This window comes from Tenrec ecaudatus, chromosome 1 (assembly GCF_050624435.1).
Source record: "Tenrec ecaudatus isolate mTenEca1 chromosome 1, mTenEca1.hap1, whole genome shotgun sequence".
In the NCBI taxonomy this organism is placed as follows: domain Eukaryota; kingdom Metazoa; phylum Chordata; class Mammalia; order Afrosoricida; family Tenrecidae; genus Tenrec; species Tenrec ecaudatus.
In genome coordinates, this window is record NC_134530.1 from 191843883 (window position 1) to 191866082 (window position 22200).

General features: G+C 39.3%; 1 protein-coding gene and 1 pseudogene across 4 annotated transcripts in view; both read left to right on the forward strand.

Annotated features, from left to right (window-relative positions):
• The window catches only part of RASAL2 (RAS protein activator like 2), a 389310-nt gene that overhangs the window by 308212 nt on the left and 58898 nt on the right, over nucleotides 1–22200 (forward strand). For all 4 annotated transcript variants that reach the window (XM_075527831.1, XM_075527837.1, XM_075527842.1 and 1 more), the window contains exon 5: nucleotides 11128–11237. In XM_075527831.1, coding sequence (XP_075383946.1) covers nucleotides 11128–11237 — 110 coding nt within the window. The remainder of the gene's footprint in view (nucleotides 1–11127; nucleotides 11238–22200) is intronic.
• Nucleotides 20601–21147, forward strand: LOC142437235 (phosphatidylethanolamine-binding protein 1 pseudogene; annotated as a pseudogene).

Sequence of the window (22200 nt, forward strand, 5' to 3'; positions counted from 1 at the left end):
AAGATGAATATGAGAAATCTGAAACTTAAAAGTTCTGTCTTGCTCAAGATCACTCACCAGGAAGAATTGAAGCAAGGATTTAAAGCCATGCTCTCTGATTCAGAATTTTTTGTTTTTCCATAGTGCCAGCACCATGATGACTTTTCTTAGCTGCCTGTTTTACTTCAGTTCTACAAACATTTATTGAGCCCCTATTAAATGCTAGCTATCAGAATTTCCTGAGAACACAAAGATTGTTTAGTCTCTGCCTTGAGTTCAGGGTTTGTTAGGAAAAACGAATCATATAGAAGTGGGCTTTCAGTATGCTAATTGACAGGCTAGATCTTTTACAAATACTTGGAAGCACAGAAGTCCTAGTGACACAGCAGACTAAACGTTGAACCACTAACAAAAAGTTGGTGGTTCAAATCCACTAGCTATTTTGTAAGAGTGAAAATAGAGTAGTCTGCCTCCATAAAGATTTGTACTCTCAAAAACCCTATGGAGTGATTCCACTATGTTGTGTGTATTGCTAGGAATTGTGATCAACTCAGTGGTAGTTGGTTTGGCTTGGCTTGACTTGGTTGGGTTGGGTTTGGTTGGGTTCTGTTTGGTAAACATAGAAAAAAGGCAACTAATTAGAACTGGGTCAAAGAAAACGAGTTGCTATCAAGTGAATTCAGGCTCATGACTGCTCCACGTGTAGAACTGAATCATAGGATTTTCTAACCTATAATCTTTGTGGAAGCAAGTCACCAGATCTTTCTTGTATGACATCACTGGGTGGGCTTGATCTGCCAACCTTTAAGTTAACTGTGGACCACAAATTCTTTGCACCACTTTGAGATCTTAGGATGGGGTCAAAGCATATCATAAAAAATGCCTTAAGAAATCATACCTGTTCTATGTTGCTCACCTTCCTGACATGATCACTGGAGACAAAATGGGTGAAGAAAGCTGAGGGTGCCCGACTATCAAAAGATATAGTGTCTTAGGTTTTAAAGGCTTGAAGATAAACAAGCGGTCATCTAGCTTAGAAGCAACAAAGTCCATATGGAAGAAGCATACTAACCTGTGTAATCATGAGTGTCGATGGGATCAGGTATCAGGCATCAAAGACCCAGAACAAAAAAGCATATCATTGTGAATGAGGGAGGTGTGTAGATTGGAAAACCAAAGCCTATCTGTAGACAGTTGGACATCCCCTTACAGAAGGGTCACGAGTAAGAGAAGAGCCAGTCAGGGTGCAGTATAGCACCATGAAACATAGAGCTCTCCTCTAGTTCTTTAATGCTTCCTCCCCTCCCACTATCATGACCCCAATTCTATCTTAAAAATCAGGCTACACCAGAGCATGTACATGGGTACAGATAAGAGCTGGAAACACGGAATCCAGGACAGATAAACCCTTCAGGACCAATAATGAGAGTAGCCATACCAGGAGGGGAAGAGGGAGTGGGGGAAGAGAAAGGGGTAACCAATCACAATGATCCACATATAACCCCCCTCCCAGGGGGATGGACGACAGAAAATTGGGTGAAAGGAGACATTTGTCAGTGTAAGACATGAAAAAATAATAACTATAAATTATCAAGGGGGAGGGAAGGAGGGAGAAAATGAACTGATAATAAGGGCTCAAGTAGAAAGAAAAGGTTTGAAAATGATGATGGCAGCACATGTACAAATGTGCTTGACACAATGGATGGATGGATGGCTTGTGATAAGAATTTACGAGCCCCCAATAAAATGATTTAAAGAGAAAGAGATCATTCCTGAAGTGGATCTGAAAGGATGATTTAGCCAGGAAGAATGGAAGAGGAATAAACCAAAACAAAGATGCATGGTGAATACAGAAAATTGTAGGCTTTTAAGAATTGATAGAATGTAAAGTATAAAGCAGGGCTATCTAGGGATTAGGAACCCTGGTGGCATAGTGGTTATGAGTTTAATTGGTTTCTTCTTTTGTAATTAGTTAGTCACAAAAACTTGCAGTGGCAGTTCTACCCTAGCGCAGTGGTTCTCAACTCCTAAAGTCGCAACCCTTCAATACAGTTCCTCATGTTGTGGTGACCCCAACCATAAAATTATTTTCATTGCTATTTCATAACTGTAATTTGCGACTGTGATGAATCGGGAGACCCCTGTGAGATCGTTGTTCGACCCCCAACGGGAACGCAACCCACAGGTTAAGAACTGCTGCTGTAGAGTCACTAGGAGTTACAATGACTTGATGGCAGTTTTGTTTTGTTTTTAATACAGGGATTTGACTACAGTGGCTAACACTTTTTAGCTGTTCTTAGGCTTCTTTAGGTCAGTTTTCCCCTGCTCCAGTTTACTGTAGCCAGGACAGAAAAATTGAACAGTACCAAGCCTCCTGTACATATAGAATTATAGAGAGCAGGTAGACATGGCATGCACTCTGAAGTTTCCCAAGTTGTTGGCAGACTTAGTGTATGTTTGGTGCAGAACAGAGGGATAGTGAGGCCTAGCCATACTTAAGAAAGTGAATTTTGGGTGTCATCAGTCTGTATATGAGGTAGTTAGTTTATTGTGTCAACCTGGCCGGTAAACACATGTGGGGTTAATTGAAGGGCAGAGGGATAAATGGCTCGGTGAGCCTCACCTTTCTAGTTCTCAGGTCTCTTGCTTTCTGATGGTCGGATCAGGGTGCAACTACCTTAGCCAGTTACCTGCTTCAGTTGGCAAGGCTCACTTTCTGCAATTCATCCCTGAGGAGAAGCCACATGGATCTACCCTGATGCAGCCCTGGGTGCTGGAGCAGCCATGTGGAGACCCCTGCCAGCGCTGAGATGCTTACATGTTCACTGACTCGGCTTTCTTCCTGCAGTCACCATCATTGTGTGTGTTTTGTGAGATAGAGGAGGACTTTGTGGATTGGTGTTGGACATATGGGTTAATGTTGGACTTGTGGGCTTGGGCAGCACTGGGTTGAGATGTTTTCTTGATGTGCACTTAACCTTTATATAAAACTCTCTTATACATGAGTTTCTGGGGATTTGTTTCTCTAAAGTACCCAGACTAACACAGTATAGCTGTAGTGTTCATAAACACCTGGTCCTGGGACCAGAAAGATGATTTTTTTAAGTAGTTCATTTTTAACAGTTTCATTAACATACAATTCATATATGATACATCTCAATAGTTCAATCACAGTTATATTAACATAACAATTATCAATTCCAAGATATTTCTTCTTCCTTGTACTTGTTGTTAGGTCCCCATTTCCCACCAAACTCCCCTGCCATGTCCTATTGAATCTATTAATCAAGTGATTTTCTCTATAGTTTTACTTAATCTGAGTTTTCTATACATAAAAACATACAAATTTGAGACAAAATAACAAACAGCTCAGCATCAATGACAAAACTAAACAGAGAAAAACCTCCATTGAAAAGAAAACAAAGCAAAAAATATTAAAGTTGGAGAAATTATAAAGCTGGAGAAATTATACATTTGATCAAGAGGGCGATCACTGTGTCATATTTTGACCAAACTACAACTGCAGTAATCCACCCTACAATGTACTCTTAGAAAAAGGCCTTTCCTATCTCTGGTCGGAAGGAATTTGTCAGAGGCTTAATCTACCTGGGAAACCCTGCCAATGAGTTTTGGGCTTTCACTGTCAACCACAGCCTTCTGCAAACTGGTATTCAGAATTTGAGCACTAATACCATTTTCTCCTCCTGGTTTAGATTTTATTCTTTTCAATTCTTGAAATCGCACATGTTTGTGTGTTTCTTCTCTGTGGACTTAGCCAATGGCCTGCTCAGATGGTTGCTTGTTTCAAGACAAGCCTTTAAGACCCCGGACACTATTTTCTCTGATAGCCAAGCACCATCTGCTGTCTTCACCATACCAGAGATGAATTCAACATAGATCTGATGTTGATTTGGGATAGCTGATCATTAAGAGAATGGAGGATGCTAGTGATAGTTTCAGATGGTTGGCCATGGAGTTCTGGTTAGATTGAGAAGGATATGAGACCAGAAGTAGGTAACTGAAGAGGAGGACAATGCTTATTAGAATCAAGGAAGTGTGAAACTAAGGCAGTAAATAGTACACTGTTTAGTAACTGCACCCATGGATTTCTGAGCCTAACAATTTTTACAGGAGTAAAAACCCCTATCATTCTCCCATAGAGCAGTTGGTGGTTTTGAACTGCTGGCCTTGCAGTTATAATGTTAAGTATTAAATATAACTCTTTTACAATGTTAGATATTAAGCAGAAAAATAGTGAAGACTATGCATAAGTACAGTTCTTAATGAATAAAGGAAAGTGACAGAGAACTTTAAACACAAGAGCAGCCAAGAGGAATAGAGGATATTAGGCAAGATGATTTGAACTTCAACAAAGATTTTTGCTGCAAACCATTCTTTCTGGGTAGCAGGGAACACTGGGTTGGGGAGAATGAAAAGCTTCTACCAAATGGCCTTAAAGGGTATTCTCAGGTGGAAACCATGATTTATAGTTAGATCAGATGAAAATAGTATTTTGTAGTAGATTCTGCTACCTCCGTGAAGTATCACTGACCACTCTGGACAGTCTTAAGACTTCTCTGACCTGTATTGCTAAAGCAACCAATGATTATAATTATCAAATTCTTAATAAGCATTTGCTTATATTTTAATACTGTGGTAACTATTAAGATACTAAGACACTAAACCTTTCCTAACAAAGTTAAAGACCAATGGACACAGTACATTATAACTAGACAAATTACTTTTCCAATCTTAGCTTTTCATTATCTCTATTCCTATACGAGGAGCTCTGGTGTCCCAGTGGTTAAGCCCTTGGCAGTTAACCGAAAGAAAGGTCATCAGTTGGAGCCCACCAGCCACTCCTTGAGAGAAAAGATGTAGTAGCAGTGTGCTTCCATAAATGATCATCTTGGGAACCCTGTAGAGCACACAACTACTGGTGAAAAAGTTGACTTTGCAGATCGTCTCTGAAGCTTCTTGGAGCCCAGGCCCGGAGACCTGCCTCTGCAGTGGCACGGCTGCAAACCCGAGGGAGCACCGCGCTGCTCTGCAGCAGGGCTCTCTAGGAGTTGGAATGGACTCAACAGCAACTTATTTTCCCCTTTTGTTTTGTTTTAAATCATAAGTCAGCCATACTAAATCTAAAATTAAACTCACTGCTTTTGAATCAATTCTGACTTATAATGACCCTGTAGTACAGAGTAGAACTACTACATCATCATGTTTCTAAGACTGTAAACTGTTACAAAAGCACACTGCCACACTTTTTCCCTTGGAGCAGCTCATGGATTTCAACTACCAACTCTTCCGTTAGTAGCCAAGTGCTTTGCTATTGTGCCACAGGGTTCCTTTCAGACTAAACGTACTTAATATGTACTCTGTGCACGTTTAGAGCCATGCTATTTCCCATGCTCTGCACCAGGTGTGTCCTTGCTGCTTGGAATTCCAATCCCAAATCCTGCCTCCCCTTTGGGACCTAGCTCGTGTTATACTTCTTCCATAAAGCCTCTTTTATCCTAAGGATAATGTAACCTCTTTTATGCCTGACCTCCTGAAACCATTTCATACAAAGGACCCACTGACATGGAGTCTATTCTGACTCATGATGACTATAGGACAGGACTATGCCACCAAAACTCCTGTGAGATCATTTTATGTTGTCATTCCATCAAGTCTGTTCCAACTCAGTGTCACTGTGTGCAACAGAAAACAGCCATGCCAGCTCCTGCGCCATCTTCACAATTCTTCCTGTGCTGGACCCGCTATGCCAATCCATCTGCTTAAGGGCCTTCCTCTTTCTCACTGCCGCTCTGCTTTACTAAGTGGGACATCCTTCTCCGCGGCCTAGTCTCTCTGACAACATGTCCAAGTTATGTAAGACAAAATCTCCACATCCTTGCCTCTCAGGAGCATTCTGCCCATACTTCTTCCAGGACAAACCAGTTTGCCCTTTTCGCAGTCCATGGTACTTCCAATATTCTTCTAGTACCACAATTCAAATGCACCAGTTCTTATTCATTCTTTCTTATTCGATCATTTCATGCATTCTTTTTCTTTTTTTAACAGCTTATTTGGCACTTTGTCCACATATCATACAATTCAGTAGTTTAGCCATACCAAGAAAAGCTGTACAATTTTTTTTCCTTTTTTAAAAAAATTATTTTATTGGGGACTCTTACAGTTCTTATCAGAATCCATACATACATCCAAGCACATTTGTACATACCTTCCCATCATCATTTTCAAAACACTTTCTTTCTACTTGAACCCTTGGTGTCAGCTCATTTCCCTCCTTTCCTACCCTCCCTCATGAAAATTTTTATTTTTCATGCCTTACACCAACCACTGTCTCCCTTCACCCACTTTTCTGTTGTTTGGCCCGCTGGGAGGGGATTATATGTGGATCATTTTGATCGGTTCCCTCCTGTTCCCCCACCCCTTTTGGTATGACTACTCTCATTATTGGTCCTGAGGGCTTTATCTGTCCTGGATTCCCTGTCTTTCCAGCTCTTATCTGTACCCGTGTGCATGCTCTGGTCTAGCCAGATTTGTAAGGTAGAATTGGGATCATGATAGTGGTGGGGAGGAAGCATTAAAGAACTACAGGAGAGTTGTATGTTTCCTCGGTGCTATTCTGCACCCTGACTGGCTCGTCAAGTTGTACAATCTTTACCGCAATCAATTTTAGAACATTTTATTTTCCCCATACTCATTGTTACTCAGGTGATTTTTTTCCCATTTTGGCAAAAAATAAAAACATTCATAAATTCAACAACTTCTACATGTATAATTCAGAGCCATTGATTATCCTCTTTGTGTTGTGACTTTCTTAATGGCACTCAGAATACATGTGAATATGCCATTTATACCCAACTGCCATTGAGTCAGTTCCAACTCAATAACAGCTCAATGACAGATAGCATTCCTTTAAAAGCAGCCTTGTGCTTTCTTCCCTTTTCTTCATTTCTGCACACTTAAAATAAGCTGTAATAAAAAGTCTAGAAAAATTTAGGGTAAATGATGACTATAAAATATTTTTCCAAGAGTTTTTACCATTGTCCTTTAAGTGGCAAAACAATGGGACATAACTTAAAAGTTTTCCTCAGACAGCCTAAAAGTATTTGTTAAGTCATACTTGTGATTCACTTTGAATTTGTTTCTTTTTTGCTCTGATGGAAGGATCGATGTTTGTGTGGTTATTAAACACTTGGCCTGGAAAAGCACTGTGGCAGTTCATTATGCTCGTCACCAAATCATCCCCGTTCTCTTCAGGGACACAGAACGAGTGCTTTCTCCCATGAAGTTAGGTGTGATCATTTGACTTACTTTATCTAAAGGAGTCAGACCAGAAATGGCATAAATCACTTCCAGGCAATAGCTCTAAGAGCCAGTATGAAATTTGCCATTTTCCATTGACTCTGCAACTATACAAGCCCATAGATGGAGCCCCATTAGCCTCAGTTCCTTAGAGCAGACCTCTGCCCCAGGTGACCTGCTCATGGAAACACAGTATGGTTAATGCCCTTAAGACTGCGGGGCGGGGGGTGCTATTAGATAAGCCTAACTTAGATTAAACTGATTTATAGGGTTCTCACCCCCAAACAGTGGGCTTTTGTGGTCCCTAAAGAATAGAGAAGATTTGACAGGCTGATAACTCTTGCCCTATTTCGTTTTCTTTCTTATGCAAGTTATTGTACAAGCTTCTAGAGCAGCGGTTCTCTTTTTTATTATTATTATTCTAATCATTTTATTGGAGATCATACAACTCTTATCACAATCCACACATACATCCATTTTGTCAAGCACATTTGTACATTTGTTGCCCTCATCATTCTCAAAACATTTGCTTTCTACTTCAGCCCTTGTTATCAGCTCCTCATTTTCCCCTCCCTCCCCCCAATCATGAACCCTTGATAATTTATAAATTATTTTTATTTGGTCATATCTTACAATGTCCGACATCTCCCTTCACCCACGTTTCTGTTGTCCGTCCCTCAGGGAGGAGGTTATATGTAGATCCTTGTAATCGGTTCTCCCTTTCTACCCCACCTTCCCTCCACCCTCCCAGGATTGCCACTCTCACCCTGGTCCTAAAGGGATCAGCTGTCCTGGATTCCCTGTTTTTCCTGTTCCTATCTGTACCAGTGTACATCCTTGGTCTAGTCAAATTTTGTAAGGTAAAATTGGGATCATGATAGTGGGGTGGGGAGGAAGTATGTAAGAACTAGAGGGAAGTTGTATGTCTACCTTACACCCTGACTGACTTGTCTCCTCCCCGAGACCCTTCTGTAAGGGGATGTCCAATTGCCTACAGATGGGCTTTGGGTCCCCAATCTGCACTCCCCCTCATTCATAATGATAAGATTTTTTTGTTCTTTGATGCCTGGTACCTGATCCCTGCGACACCTTGTGATCACACAGGCTGGTGTGCTTCTTCCATATGGACTTTGTTGCTTCAGAGCTTGATGTCCACTTGTTGGCTACTTGTTTATCTTCAAGCCTTTAAGACCCCAGATGCTATATCTTTTGATAGCCAGACGCTATCACCTTTCTTCACATTTGCTTATGCACCCATTTGTCTTCAGCGATCGTGTTAAGAAGGTGATAATCATGGAATGCCAGTTTAATAGAACAAAGTGTTCTTGAATTGAGGGAGTACTTGAGTGGAGGCCCAATGTCCATCTGCTACCTTAATACTAAACCTGTAAGTGTATGCACATAGATCTTTGACCCCACAATCATATATAAATATATTTGCATATGTACATGCCTGTATTTAGACCTCTATAAATGCCCTTTGCCTTCTAGTTCTTTCTTCTACTTTCCTCTTCTCCCACTATCATGCTCAGCCTTTATTTGGATTTCAGTAATTCCTGTAGGATACATTGCCCTTGATCAAACTCTAGAAGGCCTCTTACACCCTCCTCACCACTGATTTTGGAACACTTGTTCCCTTGTCCCTGGGTTGGTTAATACCACTTCCTTTCCCCTACCTCCCCCTCTCTCATGTCCCCCCAGAGCCATCAGTCCGTTGTTTTCTCCTCCAGATTGTTTGTCCCACCTATCTTATCTAGATACACCTGCAGAGATAATAATGTGCACTCAAAAAACAAGACAGAGCAAGACAAAGCAACAAAAGAAAATGACAACAAAAAAACAAACAATGACACGAAAAGAAAAGCCAGTAAATAGTTGAAGGTCTGTTTGTTGACCTTTAGGAGTATTTTCCAGTTGAGTCTGATGGGGTGCCAAGCCCTGGCCCCAAAGCCTATTTTTGTATTTTTGGTATTCCCTCAGGACTTCCTTGCTCTGTTCCCCTTGATGTTCTGTTGCACACCCTTAGTATTTTGCTTCAGTATAGTGGCGTTAGATTGGGCACAATTTCCACACTGTCTTCAGTGTTGTCCCTTGTAGGGTTATAGGTCAGTGAGGGATATTGTGTCTCGTAGTGGGGCCGGCTATATGGTCCTCTCTGTACATTGGCTGCTCTTATCATCCTTAAGGCTTAATCAGACATGTCCCTCTCCCTGAGCTGTAGCTTCAGTGCTGTCCTCTGAAGTGAATTCTTCTTGGGGAAGCGACAGCTGTCCATTTAGTTGGGATTGGGGCTGGCCCCTCAGACCTCTCCATTGGTTCGCTGCTTCATGCCAGTGTGTTGCATTCACATCTTGGAGCACGTGGTTGAAATCTGGTCCCTCTTTCCCTGTGGAGATATAAACAGTATCCTCCCCTTGAGTGGGTTAGTGCCCAGAACAGCGATTCTCAACCTGTGGGTCGCAACCCCTTTGGGCGGGGGAGGGAGAGGTCAAAGACTATATGAAAACACATATTTTCGATGATCTTAGGAACCAAGACACCACTTCTCTATCCACCTCCAGACAGGTCCACCCACATCAAGGTATGCCCAAACACAAGTACCCGGCGGGAATACCTGTTACCCATGCTATACCATGCTGCAAGACAAAATTTCATTGTCATTTGAAATAAATATTTCACAATATATAATTACATATTGTTTTTGTGATTAATCACTATGCTTTAATTATGTTCAATTTGTAACAATGAAAATATATCCTGCATATCAGATATTTACATGACAATTCATAACAGTAGCAAAATTATAGTTATGAAATAGCAACGAAAATAATTTTGTGGTGGGGGTTACCACAACATGAGGAACTGTATGAAAGGGTGTGACTTAGGAATGTTCAAAACAACTGTTCTAGAAGATGGTATTCATCTCAGGGCGACTAAAATAATTTTTCCACACTCCAAAATATTTTTCTTGGGGTTATAGCTTTTTCTCAAAAACAATTGTGTATACTTCTGTATGATGTCCGTTTATCAGCTAACAGTAGTATTCTTTCAGTTTCTTGAGCACATTGACCATCATAATTCACTGTTGCGTTTATCCTCCTATTCAACAAGCTTCTATTGAATACTCTTTGCCAGTACAAAGACTGGAGCTATATTCAAGGGACTCTAGGTTGTTTGCTGGAAGGGGTAGGAGGCAAGAAGGGGCCACGACTATAAAGCAGTTATTTCACACTCTGCCTCTCTGAAGCCTGAATGTTTAAATAACTTCCCAGTAGATTCTGTTTTCATTAGAAAATAGTTTAGTTACAGTTGTTCAGATTTTTACATATTTGAGACCAAACCACCATATTGCTTGTACTCCTTGGTTAACATTTTTGTGTGTGAAGATATTAGAATAAACCTCTGTTCTTGCTATCAGTATCTTCTTGTAGTTTCTCCAGTGCTTTGAGTGCCTAGGTCAGAAAATCACTAGATGCTACTTCTAGTGAAATTATTTACTCCTCATAGAATATAATATATGTTTATATTCTATTACTATGGTGGGTTATTTTCTTTTAAATATCCTAGTGGAGTTAAAAGTTTTTCTACCAAAGTTATATTCTCTACAAATACTATTTAAAAATTAAGAAACTAAAACAAAGTGCTAACAAAAAATGTAATTATGTCAGTCATTGTGGAAGAAGAAACTTTCTCATCACATTACCAAGTGGTTTAGGCTGGATTCTGTTTCTGGCCTTCATTATAAAAATATAACCACCTTTCACCCAAGAGTAAGACAGCAAGGCTGCATTCTGGTTCTCTTTCCCACTACCCTCTACCTTTTCATTCTAGGGGTTCTTCAGCAAGCGCCTGAAAGGCTCCATCAAGAGGACCAAAAGCCAATCAAAACTTGACAGGAACACAAGCTTTCGACTTCCTTCCCTTCGCAATACAGATGACAGGTAGGAAGTTAACATGCTTAAAACAGGGATGAAAAGGCACAGCTTGGTCTTATCTAATTTTGCATCAATAATAATTAGAGCCATACAAATTTTATGTTTTTATCTTGTTCATGCTAAGCCTAAGTACAAAGACATTGGCTGAAATTTACAACCAATTTGGGAATCTGATACCATTGGAGTTTTTGGATACCTAGGAACCAGTTTAAGAATCAGTTGTGTTTCTATAGACTCAAATTCTTAGGGTTAGAGGCATATCTTTTCTCTGTAGAGTGACTAGTAAGTGATGATAATGGAAAAGAACACAATAACTAATATTTTTGACCAGTATATTTAGATGTTTCTTATACATATTATCTTGTTTACTCTTTACAAAAAATCTGTAAGTACTATTATTTTTCCCATTTTACAGATGAACAGACTGTGGCACAAAGAGGTTAAATAGTCATTGCTTGAGGTTATATAGCTAATCAATGCCAAAAATGAGATTTTTAACTTGGAAATTTTGGCTCCAGAGTCTGTTCTTCACTATTCTTTGGTCCCTTATCTATTGTATTTGGAGTGGCTGTTCCTTAGTAAAGTTACATCTAGAAGACATATAATGAAAAAGAAGTCTCAATTTCAGTAATTAGTAATCCCACTTTGAATAAACCTCAAATAACTGACTTACTAAGGATAATAACCTTCTAAAATAGTCTGTTTCCTAGAGTAATTTTCCAATACTTCATGTCTGGAATGTCAAATTTAGGAAACATTGCTTTTAGTATTTTAACACGTTACCACCAAATCCAGTGTTTATTGAATGGTTATTGTGTGCCAGGCTTTTTTTTTTTAAAGAGCTTCCAGTAGTTTATGAAAACAGTCTGTTACAGTGAAAGGCTGATGAATCCTGAGTGTAAGCTGAATCCATGAGATCAGGGTAATTTTAGTACATGCCTGGCATTTTCAATGTAATGCAACAATTCTAGATACTGTCACTAACCTCATTTTACAGATGAGGAATTGAGGCTCCGAGAGAGTGAGAAACTTTCCCACAGTCACAAAGCTAGTAACTAGTGGAACTGGGATTGGAACGCAAGCCTGCCACTTATACTTGGGGGTGTTAGGGTTTGTTTGCTTCTTTTAAAACTGACATGAATTCCAGTTATCTGCCTAGCTTGCAGAAATAAAAATTATAGATTTGCCAGGCAGAGAACCACTCTCTTTGTTTGATAGATGAAGAAACGTGTACCTTCACACATGCTGAGTTGATGAGGGCCTACTGCTGTGTCAGCTCTTCGCATCACTGAGCCACATTAGAAGTGCTCTGCGAAATCTGCAAGTCTGTCCATGTACAGTCAAGTTGAAATTGTTAATTGTATCTTTTATACATCTTTGTTTTAAGGTAATCATAAGGAACTGAGTTTTCTTCTCATGTCTTTGCTTAGTTTCCTTTTAGTCTAAAATGTTTTTTATTTCAGGAATTCTAAGCAAGCACTTGATAAATAAATCTCAATAAAAGACTAATATTTTTTATTAGAATTTTGGTTTTCAAAAACAAGATTGTTGTCCAACAATTAGAACATTACCAGTTCTCCAACATAGCAGCATCACTTGGAAGGTTGGGTGACAAGGAGCTCTGTTTCATAGCTGTACTGTATTTTTTTATCTTTGAACTAAATATCACCTTCTTTACTTCATGCAAAGTGCTCTGTCTTATATTCCAACTTGGTTTGGGTAGCCCACTGCGGACTCGAATTGAATTACCAAGAGATCATATTTTCTTATATTGCTATTATATCATTAGTACATGTTTAACCTTTCAAGTGTCCTAAATTCATTTTATGTAGCTTCCATAATGTTTACTTCCATTAATAGCAGGATCTTTCCATCTGAAGTATGATAAAAAGGTGCTAGTAAATCTCAGATGTTAAGTAGCGTCATTCAAAAAAACCTATGTGAGTTATAGAGCTTTCCTGTATTGGAATTTTTTTAAGAAATATATTCTTGTGTAATGATGTATTCATTAGATTTTGAATGGATTATTACATTATAAAAAAGACTCTCCTGACTCTCTAGAGATATAAATAAAAATAAATAAGATATTAATAGATGGAGGTCTTTGAATTAGTACCCTTACAGATGTAATCACAGATCCCTGGTTTTCTTGGGTCATGTGTATCAATTGTTGAAGGCAGGCCACTTCTTCCAAAATGATATGTAGTTAAGCCTAATTAGCAAGTCATTTCTACTGTTATATTTAATCGACAGAAAATTGATAAACAGATTTTCTCTTTTAGTTTATATCACACAACCTATGAATAATCGCTTTAAATTTTTGAATACAGAAGAATTATATAGTAAAAAGCTGAAGTCCTTTATCTTTCCCATCTTCCCACGTAAGTAATTTTATGAATAGTTTGTGTCCTCTCAAATCTTAAAATATACATGAGTATGTATATTCTTAGTATAAATATATCAGCAAGCTTTGTACATCAGGTACATGCAGATCCAAACTATTCTTTTTTATATACTAAAATATCTTATTATGCTTTGAGTGAAAGTTTACACAGCAGACTTTACAGATTTGGAGCAAAATTCTCTTCTTCTGTATTCCTGTTCAAAATGGTAGCCAAGTGCCAACTAATTCTTCTGGCCTTAGTGTAAATAATCCTATGGACGCCTTTCCTCTTCTTAGTCTTTATATTTTTTCCTTTTCTTTTATTCCAGATGTGTAGAGACCGATAATTAGGTCTTAGGTGACTATTCACAATCTTTAAAGATCCCAGACCCTACTCACCAAGCTAGGAAATAGAAAGAAAACTTTATATACTAGATTATACCAGTTTGCCGAATTGCCTCATGAGCCTATAGTCCTAAGCCTTCAGATCTTGCAAACCACCCCCACAAGGTATTTACATGTATATGTACCTGCATATAGATATATTGATATATTCCCACATATGCACATTATATACATACATACCTATACACTTAGATGCATACAAAATACATATATAAACACAGTACTATTTTTAGTCATTGGTTGTTTCACAGTTATATATGTTACAGCTACATTCTTTTTTTTTTTTTAAACGTTTTATTAGGGGCTCATACAACTCTTATCACAGTCCATACATATACATACATCAATTGATATACAGCTACATTCTTAATATGCTATTATTTTATGGAACATAATATATTTTACTATTACTATATTATGGAACATAATATATTTTACTATTCTGTATTGATAGGAGACCTGGTAGCCTAGTGGTTTTGTGTTGGATTGCTACCCACAAGGATAGCAGCTCAAGTCATGAACCGCTCCATGGGAGGAAGATGAAGCTTTCTACTCCCATAAAGATTTACTGTCTTAGGACCCTACAGGGGATGTTTTTACTTATCCTGTAGGATCTTTATGAGTAAGAATTCATTTGCAAAGGAAAAATATATATTGATATTTAGGTTGTATCTTCTTTTGAGAACAAAATAGGGTTATAATGACCATCATTGTATCTACTGAATAGGTAAGATTTCTGAAGTAGAACTCCTACATTTAGAGAATGTACATTATCAAATAATCTATCACCAGAAGTTGATTGAGATGACCTTTTATCCTCAAAACAACTTGTCTTATTTCCATCAATATGATGAATAAATAGTAGCAAACAACTTAGCACTTTGCATACACTAACTCATTTAATCATCACAAGAATCATCTATATGTTACTTATTGGCAGAAACTCCATTTTAAAAATGAGAAAACTGAGATGGAGATATTAGTAAACTGTCTCAGATCATATAGCTTAAGAAATGGCAGAACTGAGGTTCAAAACCAGGAAACTTCACTCTGTAGTACACATTCTTAACCTTTATATGCTATCAGATTTGTGTAAGCAGGAAGGGGGTGGGGCAACATGTCTTTTCATTTGCATGTCCCCAGTGCCCAGTCAGTTGAACATTGAACATCTCACATTTTCTTCTTCTGTGACCTGCCTCTTCATTTCCTTTGCCTATTTTTTACTTTTCTATTGAGTTCTGTGCCCTTTTCTTATTATTACAAATAGCACATTTTAATGCTAGAAATAAGAAGCCAGTATTAGTCAAGTTGTGAAAATATTCTCCCAATCTGTCTCATGTGTTTTTTTAATTGTTTTATTAGGGGCTCTTACAGCTCTTACTTTAATCCATACATACATCAATTGTGTAAAGCATATTTGTACATTCATTGTCTTCATCATTCTCAAAACATTTGCTCTCCACCTAAGCCCCTGGCATCAGGTCCTCATTTACCCCTTCCCTCCTCGCTCCCCACTCCCTCATGAACCCTTGATAATTTATAAATTATTATTTTGTCATATCTTGCACTGTCCGACATCTCCCTTCACCCACTTTTCTGTTGTCTGTCCCCCAGGGAGGCGGTCACATATAAATCCTTATAATCGGTTCCCCCTTTCCAACACACCCTTGCTCCACTCCTCCAGTATCTCCACTCACACCACTGGTCCTGAAGGGATCATCCACCCTGGATTCCCTATGTTTCCATTCCCATCTCTACAAGTGTACATGCTCTGGTCTAGCCATACTTGTAAGGTAGAATTGGGATCATGATAGTGGGGGAAGGAGGAAGCATTTAGGAACTAGAAGAAAGTTGTATGCTTCATCGTTGCTACATCGCTCCCTGACTGGTTCGTCTGCTCCCCGAGACCCTTCTGTAAGGGGATGTCCAGTGACCTACAAATGGGCTTTGGGTCTCCACTCCACACTCCTGCCCTCATTCACTATGATATGATTTTTTTGTTCTGATGATGCTTCATACCTGATCCCTTCAACACCTCGTGATTGCCCAGGCTGGTGTGCTTCTTCCATGCGGGCTTTGTTGCTTCTGAGCTAGCTGGCCACTTGTTTACCTTCAAGCCTTTTAAGACCCCAAATGCTATATATTTTGATAGTCGGGCACCATCAGTTTTCTTTGCCACATTTGCTTTCAGCCATTGTATCATGGAGGTGAGCACACAATGATATGATTTTTTGTTCTTTGATGCCTGATAAATGATCCCTTTGGCACCTCATGATCGGCTGGTGTGCTTCTTTCATGTGGGTTTTGTTGCTTCTGAGCTAGATGGCTGCTTGTTTGGCTTCAAGCTTTTAAGACCCCAGACGCTATATTTTTGATAGCTGGCACCATCAGTTTTCTTCACCACATTTGCTTATGCACCTGCTTGTCTTCAGCAGTTGTTTCAGGAAGGTGAGTATCAGAATGCCAATTTAATAGAAGAAAGTATTCCTGCATTGAGAGACTACTTGAGTGGAGGCCCAATGTCCTTCTGCTACCTTGTCTTATATGTTTTAAAGTCAGTCTTCCAATTATATAGAACTTTTAAATTTTCATTTGGACAAATAGGCTGATCATTTTCTTCGTAGCTTACCTGGCCATATTTGACCAAAACACTGGACTCAAGAGACTAGGGATCTGTTTTTCATTAAATTCCTCATTATGATGATATGCAAATCATTTTACTTCCCCCTCCTTCAAAAAGAAGAAACTTGTTTTCTCTCTCTTTCTGGAGGGTAATTAAATTGTGATAGTAATATTTTAAATTCTTCAAAGTTTTTTATCACTACAACCTGCTTTTGCTCTCAGAAAACTATAGTAAGATAAAATTATTCTCATGAGGTCTGTATGACAGCTTTAAGATGGCAGAAAAACATTTTTAAAAGAGTTTAAAGATGAAATTGTGGTCAGTATGTTTTGGAGACATGGAGGGTAATATAGGCAGTCAGTTTTCTACGTAAAATGCCATGGAGCATTTTAACGTGCAGGTTTGATTTATCAAAAAGACCCTAATGGCTCCAGGTCTGTCTCACCAGTGATTCACAAGTCATAAATCCTGCTATGAGGCCCTGCGGGCACCACATGCTAATTTATAGATACCCTTAACCAGAATTTCCTTTGTGGGGCATAGAAACAAGTTCATTTTGCCAAATAATTAGATTTTCTAAATACCAATATACAGCATTACATTTCATGTGTGGCAGTTCTGTAGAAGCTAGCATGCCCTGTGCTACAAAGAAATAGAAGCAAAGATAACAGCTCCCTCCACCCCCAAGGATTCCAGTAAGAGAGAAATGTGTTCTCCAAAGAGGAAATGTATATAAAGTCTAGGGTGTCAGAAGAAGAGGCTATTTCTTGTTGGGTAGCTCAGGAAAGAACTTAAAAGGTAGCTGCATGTGAGCTGACTTTTAACTAGCAGGAATACGTTGAACGTGGAAACACACAGAGAGAGGCTTACCTTGCAATGGATATAGTCAGCAAAACCAGAGACTGGGAAAAGTATGGTGATTGAAGAGAAATACTGAGTATTTTATGATATACTATTGGAAAAGATAAAGTTCCAGTTTTAACCCTTCTCTGCCTTTTAGTCCTCTTAAAAATAACACCATACAAGAAACAGCAGCATAAACTATTTCTCATGAAACTAGAAGTCTATATGACACACTACTTAAAGTTAGAAAAGGATTAGATATTATCATGTGTAAAGGGAAGTTCTAAACAGAAATCTATTACTTAGGACTCAAATCAGCTGCTAATTAACAAATTTCCAAAATTGTGGCTAAAACGCAGTAGAATTTTTTTTTCCCCTCACATAAAAGATGTCTGAATGTGTGCACTCTGGAGCTGATTTGGTAATTCCACAATCCTAATACCCGGGCTCTTGGTGCAATTTTTGCTCAGCCATCCTCAGGATCTTGCAAGAATCTCTTTATGGGCACAACAAAATGGCTACTAGAACTCCATCCATGCAGCCAGTTCCTGTGATCACCAGTAAAACTGACTGTGATGTGGCTTCCCTCATAAAGTGACCAGCTTTCCTGTGCAGACAGGCCCACTAGCCAAACATACTTGCCAAAAATGAATAAATTTTGCTGTCATTGAGTCTATTCCAACTCATAATGACCCTCTAGGACAGAGTACAACTGCCCTTGTATATCTTTACAGAAAGAGAAAACCTCGTCTTTCTCCAGAGGAGCAGCTGGTGGTTTCAAACTACTGACCTTGCAGTTTGTAGCTCAACATGTCATTCACTATGCCACCATGGCTGTCCCAAATGAATAAATACTTATAAATAGGTACTTATTTTAAAAAGTTGTCTATAAAGGATTGAGGTAAAGAATTGGCATGGAAATTCTCAATAGTTCTATTGGAAACCAGAAGTCAGTGGAGCAGTGCCTTCAGAGTCTGAGTGGAAATTCTTTTCAGTCCATGTTCTATGTCCTTTCGTAATCTCTGAATGTCAGACTAAGGATTTGGATTTTGTACTGTATTCAGTAGGGAACTATTTAAACATTTTGGGTTAGCAAAGTGACGAATCAGAATTGTGCTTTTGAGTGGAATAATCCAGCAATGGAATTTTAGATGACTTGATATGGTTTGCAGAAACTTGATTGCAAGTTTGGTGGACCAGTTAGCAGAAAGGTATTGTAAAAGATGGTGATGGCTTTAAGGATGATAGTGGAAGTAGAGAGGTAGAGACAAGACAGGAGGCAAAATCAATAGGATGTCACAAAGTCATCATTGTTCTAAAGCCAACTGGTCAGATAAAAGCCAGCAAAGTGATTTCCTGGGATCAATATTGTCAGCTTTTTCACATTAAATCCATGCCATGTAGGAAAGGTATTTGGCATAAGAAGTAAAGAGATCCTGTGATATTTCTGCCTTTGTACAGAAGCACTTAAAATTAGGAAATGCTGCAAAACAGTGCTTATACAACCTTGGCATGAATTCTAAGATTCCAAATGCCTGTCAGTTTGCTCCCTTTGCTCTGGCAGTGCTCCTTCAATTTACCCTGGTGGCACCGTCAGGTATGCAAGGCCAGTGATTCAAACCCACCAGCTGCGCAGTGGGATACAGATGAAGCTGTCTGTTCCTTATAAACGTTTACAGCCTTAGAAACCCTATAAAGGATGGTTATGAGTTGCAATCCATTAGGTGCAGATGGATTTTTTTTTTTCAGTAATTGGAGGTAAAAATAAACATGAAGAGTAGAATTGTCTCCCCTCTTTCATGAGTACCTCAAATAAAAACCATCGCAATAATGTCCTACCTCTGAAGCTGACTTACAAAATATGAGTTTTGAGACTTAGATGCATTCTTTTCAAGTGTGGGTTGATTGGTAGGGATTATTTTGAAACAGTGTATTCAGCCTCTAACATTTCTCCTATTTAAAAAATTTATTTTAACTTTTTATTTTGGAGTTATGCACTTGATAGATCTACCTATCCTGTATTTTATATATAGAAAATCACACAAACAAGAACCAAACGAACAAGCCAACAATAACTAAGACCATCTCAATCAAAGAGAAAGCAGGAAACGTTAAAAACTGAAACAACTTTAAAATGGGTCAAAGGGGAAAGCAAATGATAACCTAATTACATCTGACATTGTCAGCTCTGTTGAATAGCAAGCCTATTCACATCCCTCAACTGTGGTCAGAGTATTATCAGAGATTTAATCGTGTAGGGACCCTGCAAATGAATTTTGGCTTTCCATTGCAACCTATAGCCTTTTGAAAACTGGCTATTTGCACATTAAGTTCTGATATCATTCTCTCCTTTGGGTTTGGATTTTGTTATTTACAATCATTGGATAGCACAGACTGATGTGCTTCTCCCATGTGGACTTGGTTGATGTCTTGATTAGAGAGCTGCTTGTTTGAAGACAAGCCTTTAAGACCATAGGCATTCTTTTCTGATAGCCTGGCACCATCTGGTTTCTTCACCATACACTCATAATTTCAGTGATCTCTTCATGAGGGCAAGCATTAATTAGGGCCCTATCATAAGAACTAATTGCTCTTAGATTGGAGTTTGCACTAAGTTTGAGCCCAAAATGCATTCATAAACTTCTGGTATATATATACCAGAAGTTTATGAATGCATTTTGGGCTCAAACTTATATATATATAACTTCTGGTATATATGTATATGTGTATATATATATATATATAGCTACATCGTTATCATTTTACGATCGGGAACATTATAAATCATCCCCCTGTAGCATAAAGTAATTCTGTTGATATTACCATTAATCTAGCCAATGGTATATAGAATTTTTTTAAATGTTGAGAAAAGGAAAATTGTACATGTATAGGCTAGCTTCAGACTGCAATACATGACTTAGATTAAACTTTTAAGTGAATGGACACTTATTTATATGAAAAGTGAAGGTTGATAAGTTTCAATAATACTGATTCACAAAGGCAGAGCCATGCCTACAAGATTAATGCATGGCATAAGAATTAAAGGACAGTCTGCAGTCGCTTTTGTGGGGTGGTGTGTGCTCTGACTGCCTCTGCGCTTCCGGCTGGCCCCGCGATGTCTGTGAACCTCAGCAAGTAGTCTGGGCCCTTGAGCCTGCAGGAAGTGGATGAGCGCCCACAGCAAGTCAGATACGTTTAGGCAGAGGTGAGCGAGCTGAGCAAAGTGCTGACCCCCACTCCGGTGAAAGACCGCCCCACAAGCATCACGTGAAACAGCCTAGATTCAAGTGAACTCTACATTGGTGCTGACAGACCCAGGTGCGCCTAGCAGGAAAGACCCCAAGTTCAGGGAATGGCAACATTTTCTCATAGTCAACATGAAGGGCAATGACATTAGCAGTGGCCCTGTCCTCTCCGATTATGTGGGCTCTGGGCCACCCAAGGGCACAGGCTTCCACCGCTGTGTCTGGCTGGTCTACGAGCAGGACAGGCCTCTGAAGTGTGATGAGCCCACGCTTAGCAACTGATCTGGAGATCACCGAGGCAAATTCAAGGTGTGATCTTTCCACAAAAAGTATGAGCTCGGGTCCCCTGGCACGTGCTACCAGGCTGAATGGGACGACCACGTGCCCAAACTCTACGAGCAGCTGTCGGGGAAGTAGGGCAAGCCGGGACATGCAGACTAGTCCTGAGGCCCAGCTGTATTTTCTAATTCAATGATGCGTATTGATTCCTCCTCCTCCTCCTTCCTGCTCCTGTTCCTCCTAGGTGAGACTCGAAAGATCAGAGAGTCGTTTTGCTAAGGTGACTTCCCTTTATACTTCCGGCTCACGTATTCTGCACATGGTTTCACCACATTTGAACTCCCTTTGGAGTGATGTTTTGGGACTCTTGATGAGGCCACCAAATTGTTCCTTATGCAAATAGAAATCCAAAATTTAGAGAAGAGAAAAATAAAATCCAGGGAAAGAGACCACCTCTGTAGTGATAGGGCAAAGCTTGGCCCTTGAAAGCAAACCATGTTTTCTGGTGTGGAGGCCTGGCTGTTTGGACAAGTACTCAGCAAGAGCTTATCGTGGTTCCTTAAATCCCTGCCATTAGCTCGATCCCCTTTACTGGTCAGTAAAGCTGATCTGGAGTTGCTGACTGGTGTGCTGATTTTTTTTTTCAGTCTCCCCTTCCTTGGCCCCCGACCTGCTATGTTAATTTTTGCTCTTTCCTTAGAGTTGAATAAAAATAAAAACTCTGAATGGAAAAATGAAAAAGAATTCAAGGACATTAGAGCAGTAAATATATGGTAGTCCCAGGCATCTAATTATTAGACACCCTCTAAGCAAGGATCCAAACCAAAGCCTAATGACTGCCAATTCCATAGCCTTGGGATAGCAGTCACCTGCTTCCTCTCACTCTAGGGCATTTTACTCTTTAATCCAAGGATGTCAGCCCCATAAATCTGCTACAAGTAAGTTTGAGGTAAAGCCCAGTTCACTTAGTGGGGTTTTCACATTGAAACCTTCTGGTGTGGTCTATGAAGGATGTTGTGAGCTTACAAAAATCCCAGTAGTCTATAGTACACAGCCTGGGTCTGTGTGCAGGTTTTTGAAAAAGCATACCTTTTCACATTCTGGGGTAAATCCCTAAGAGAAAAATTGCTGTATTATATGCTTAGTGTATGTTTATGTTTATAAGAATCGACTAGACTGTTTCTGGTGTGG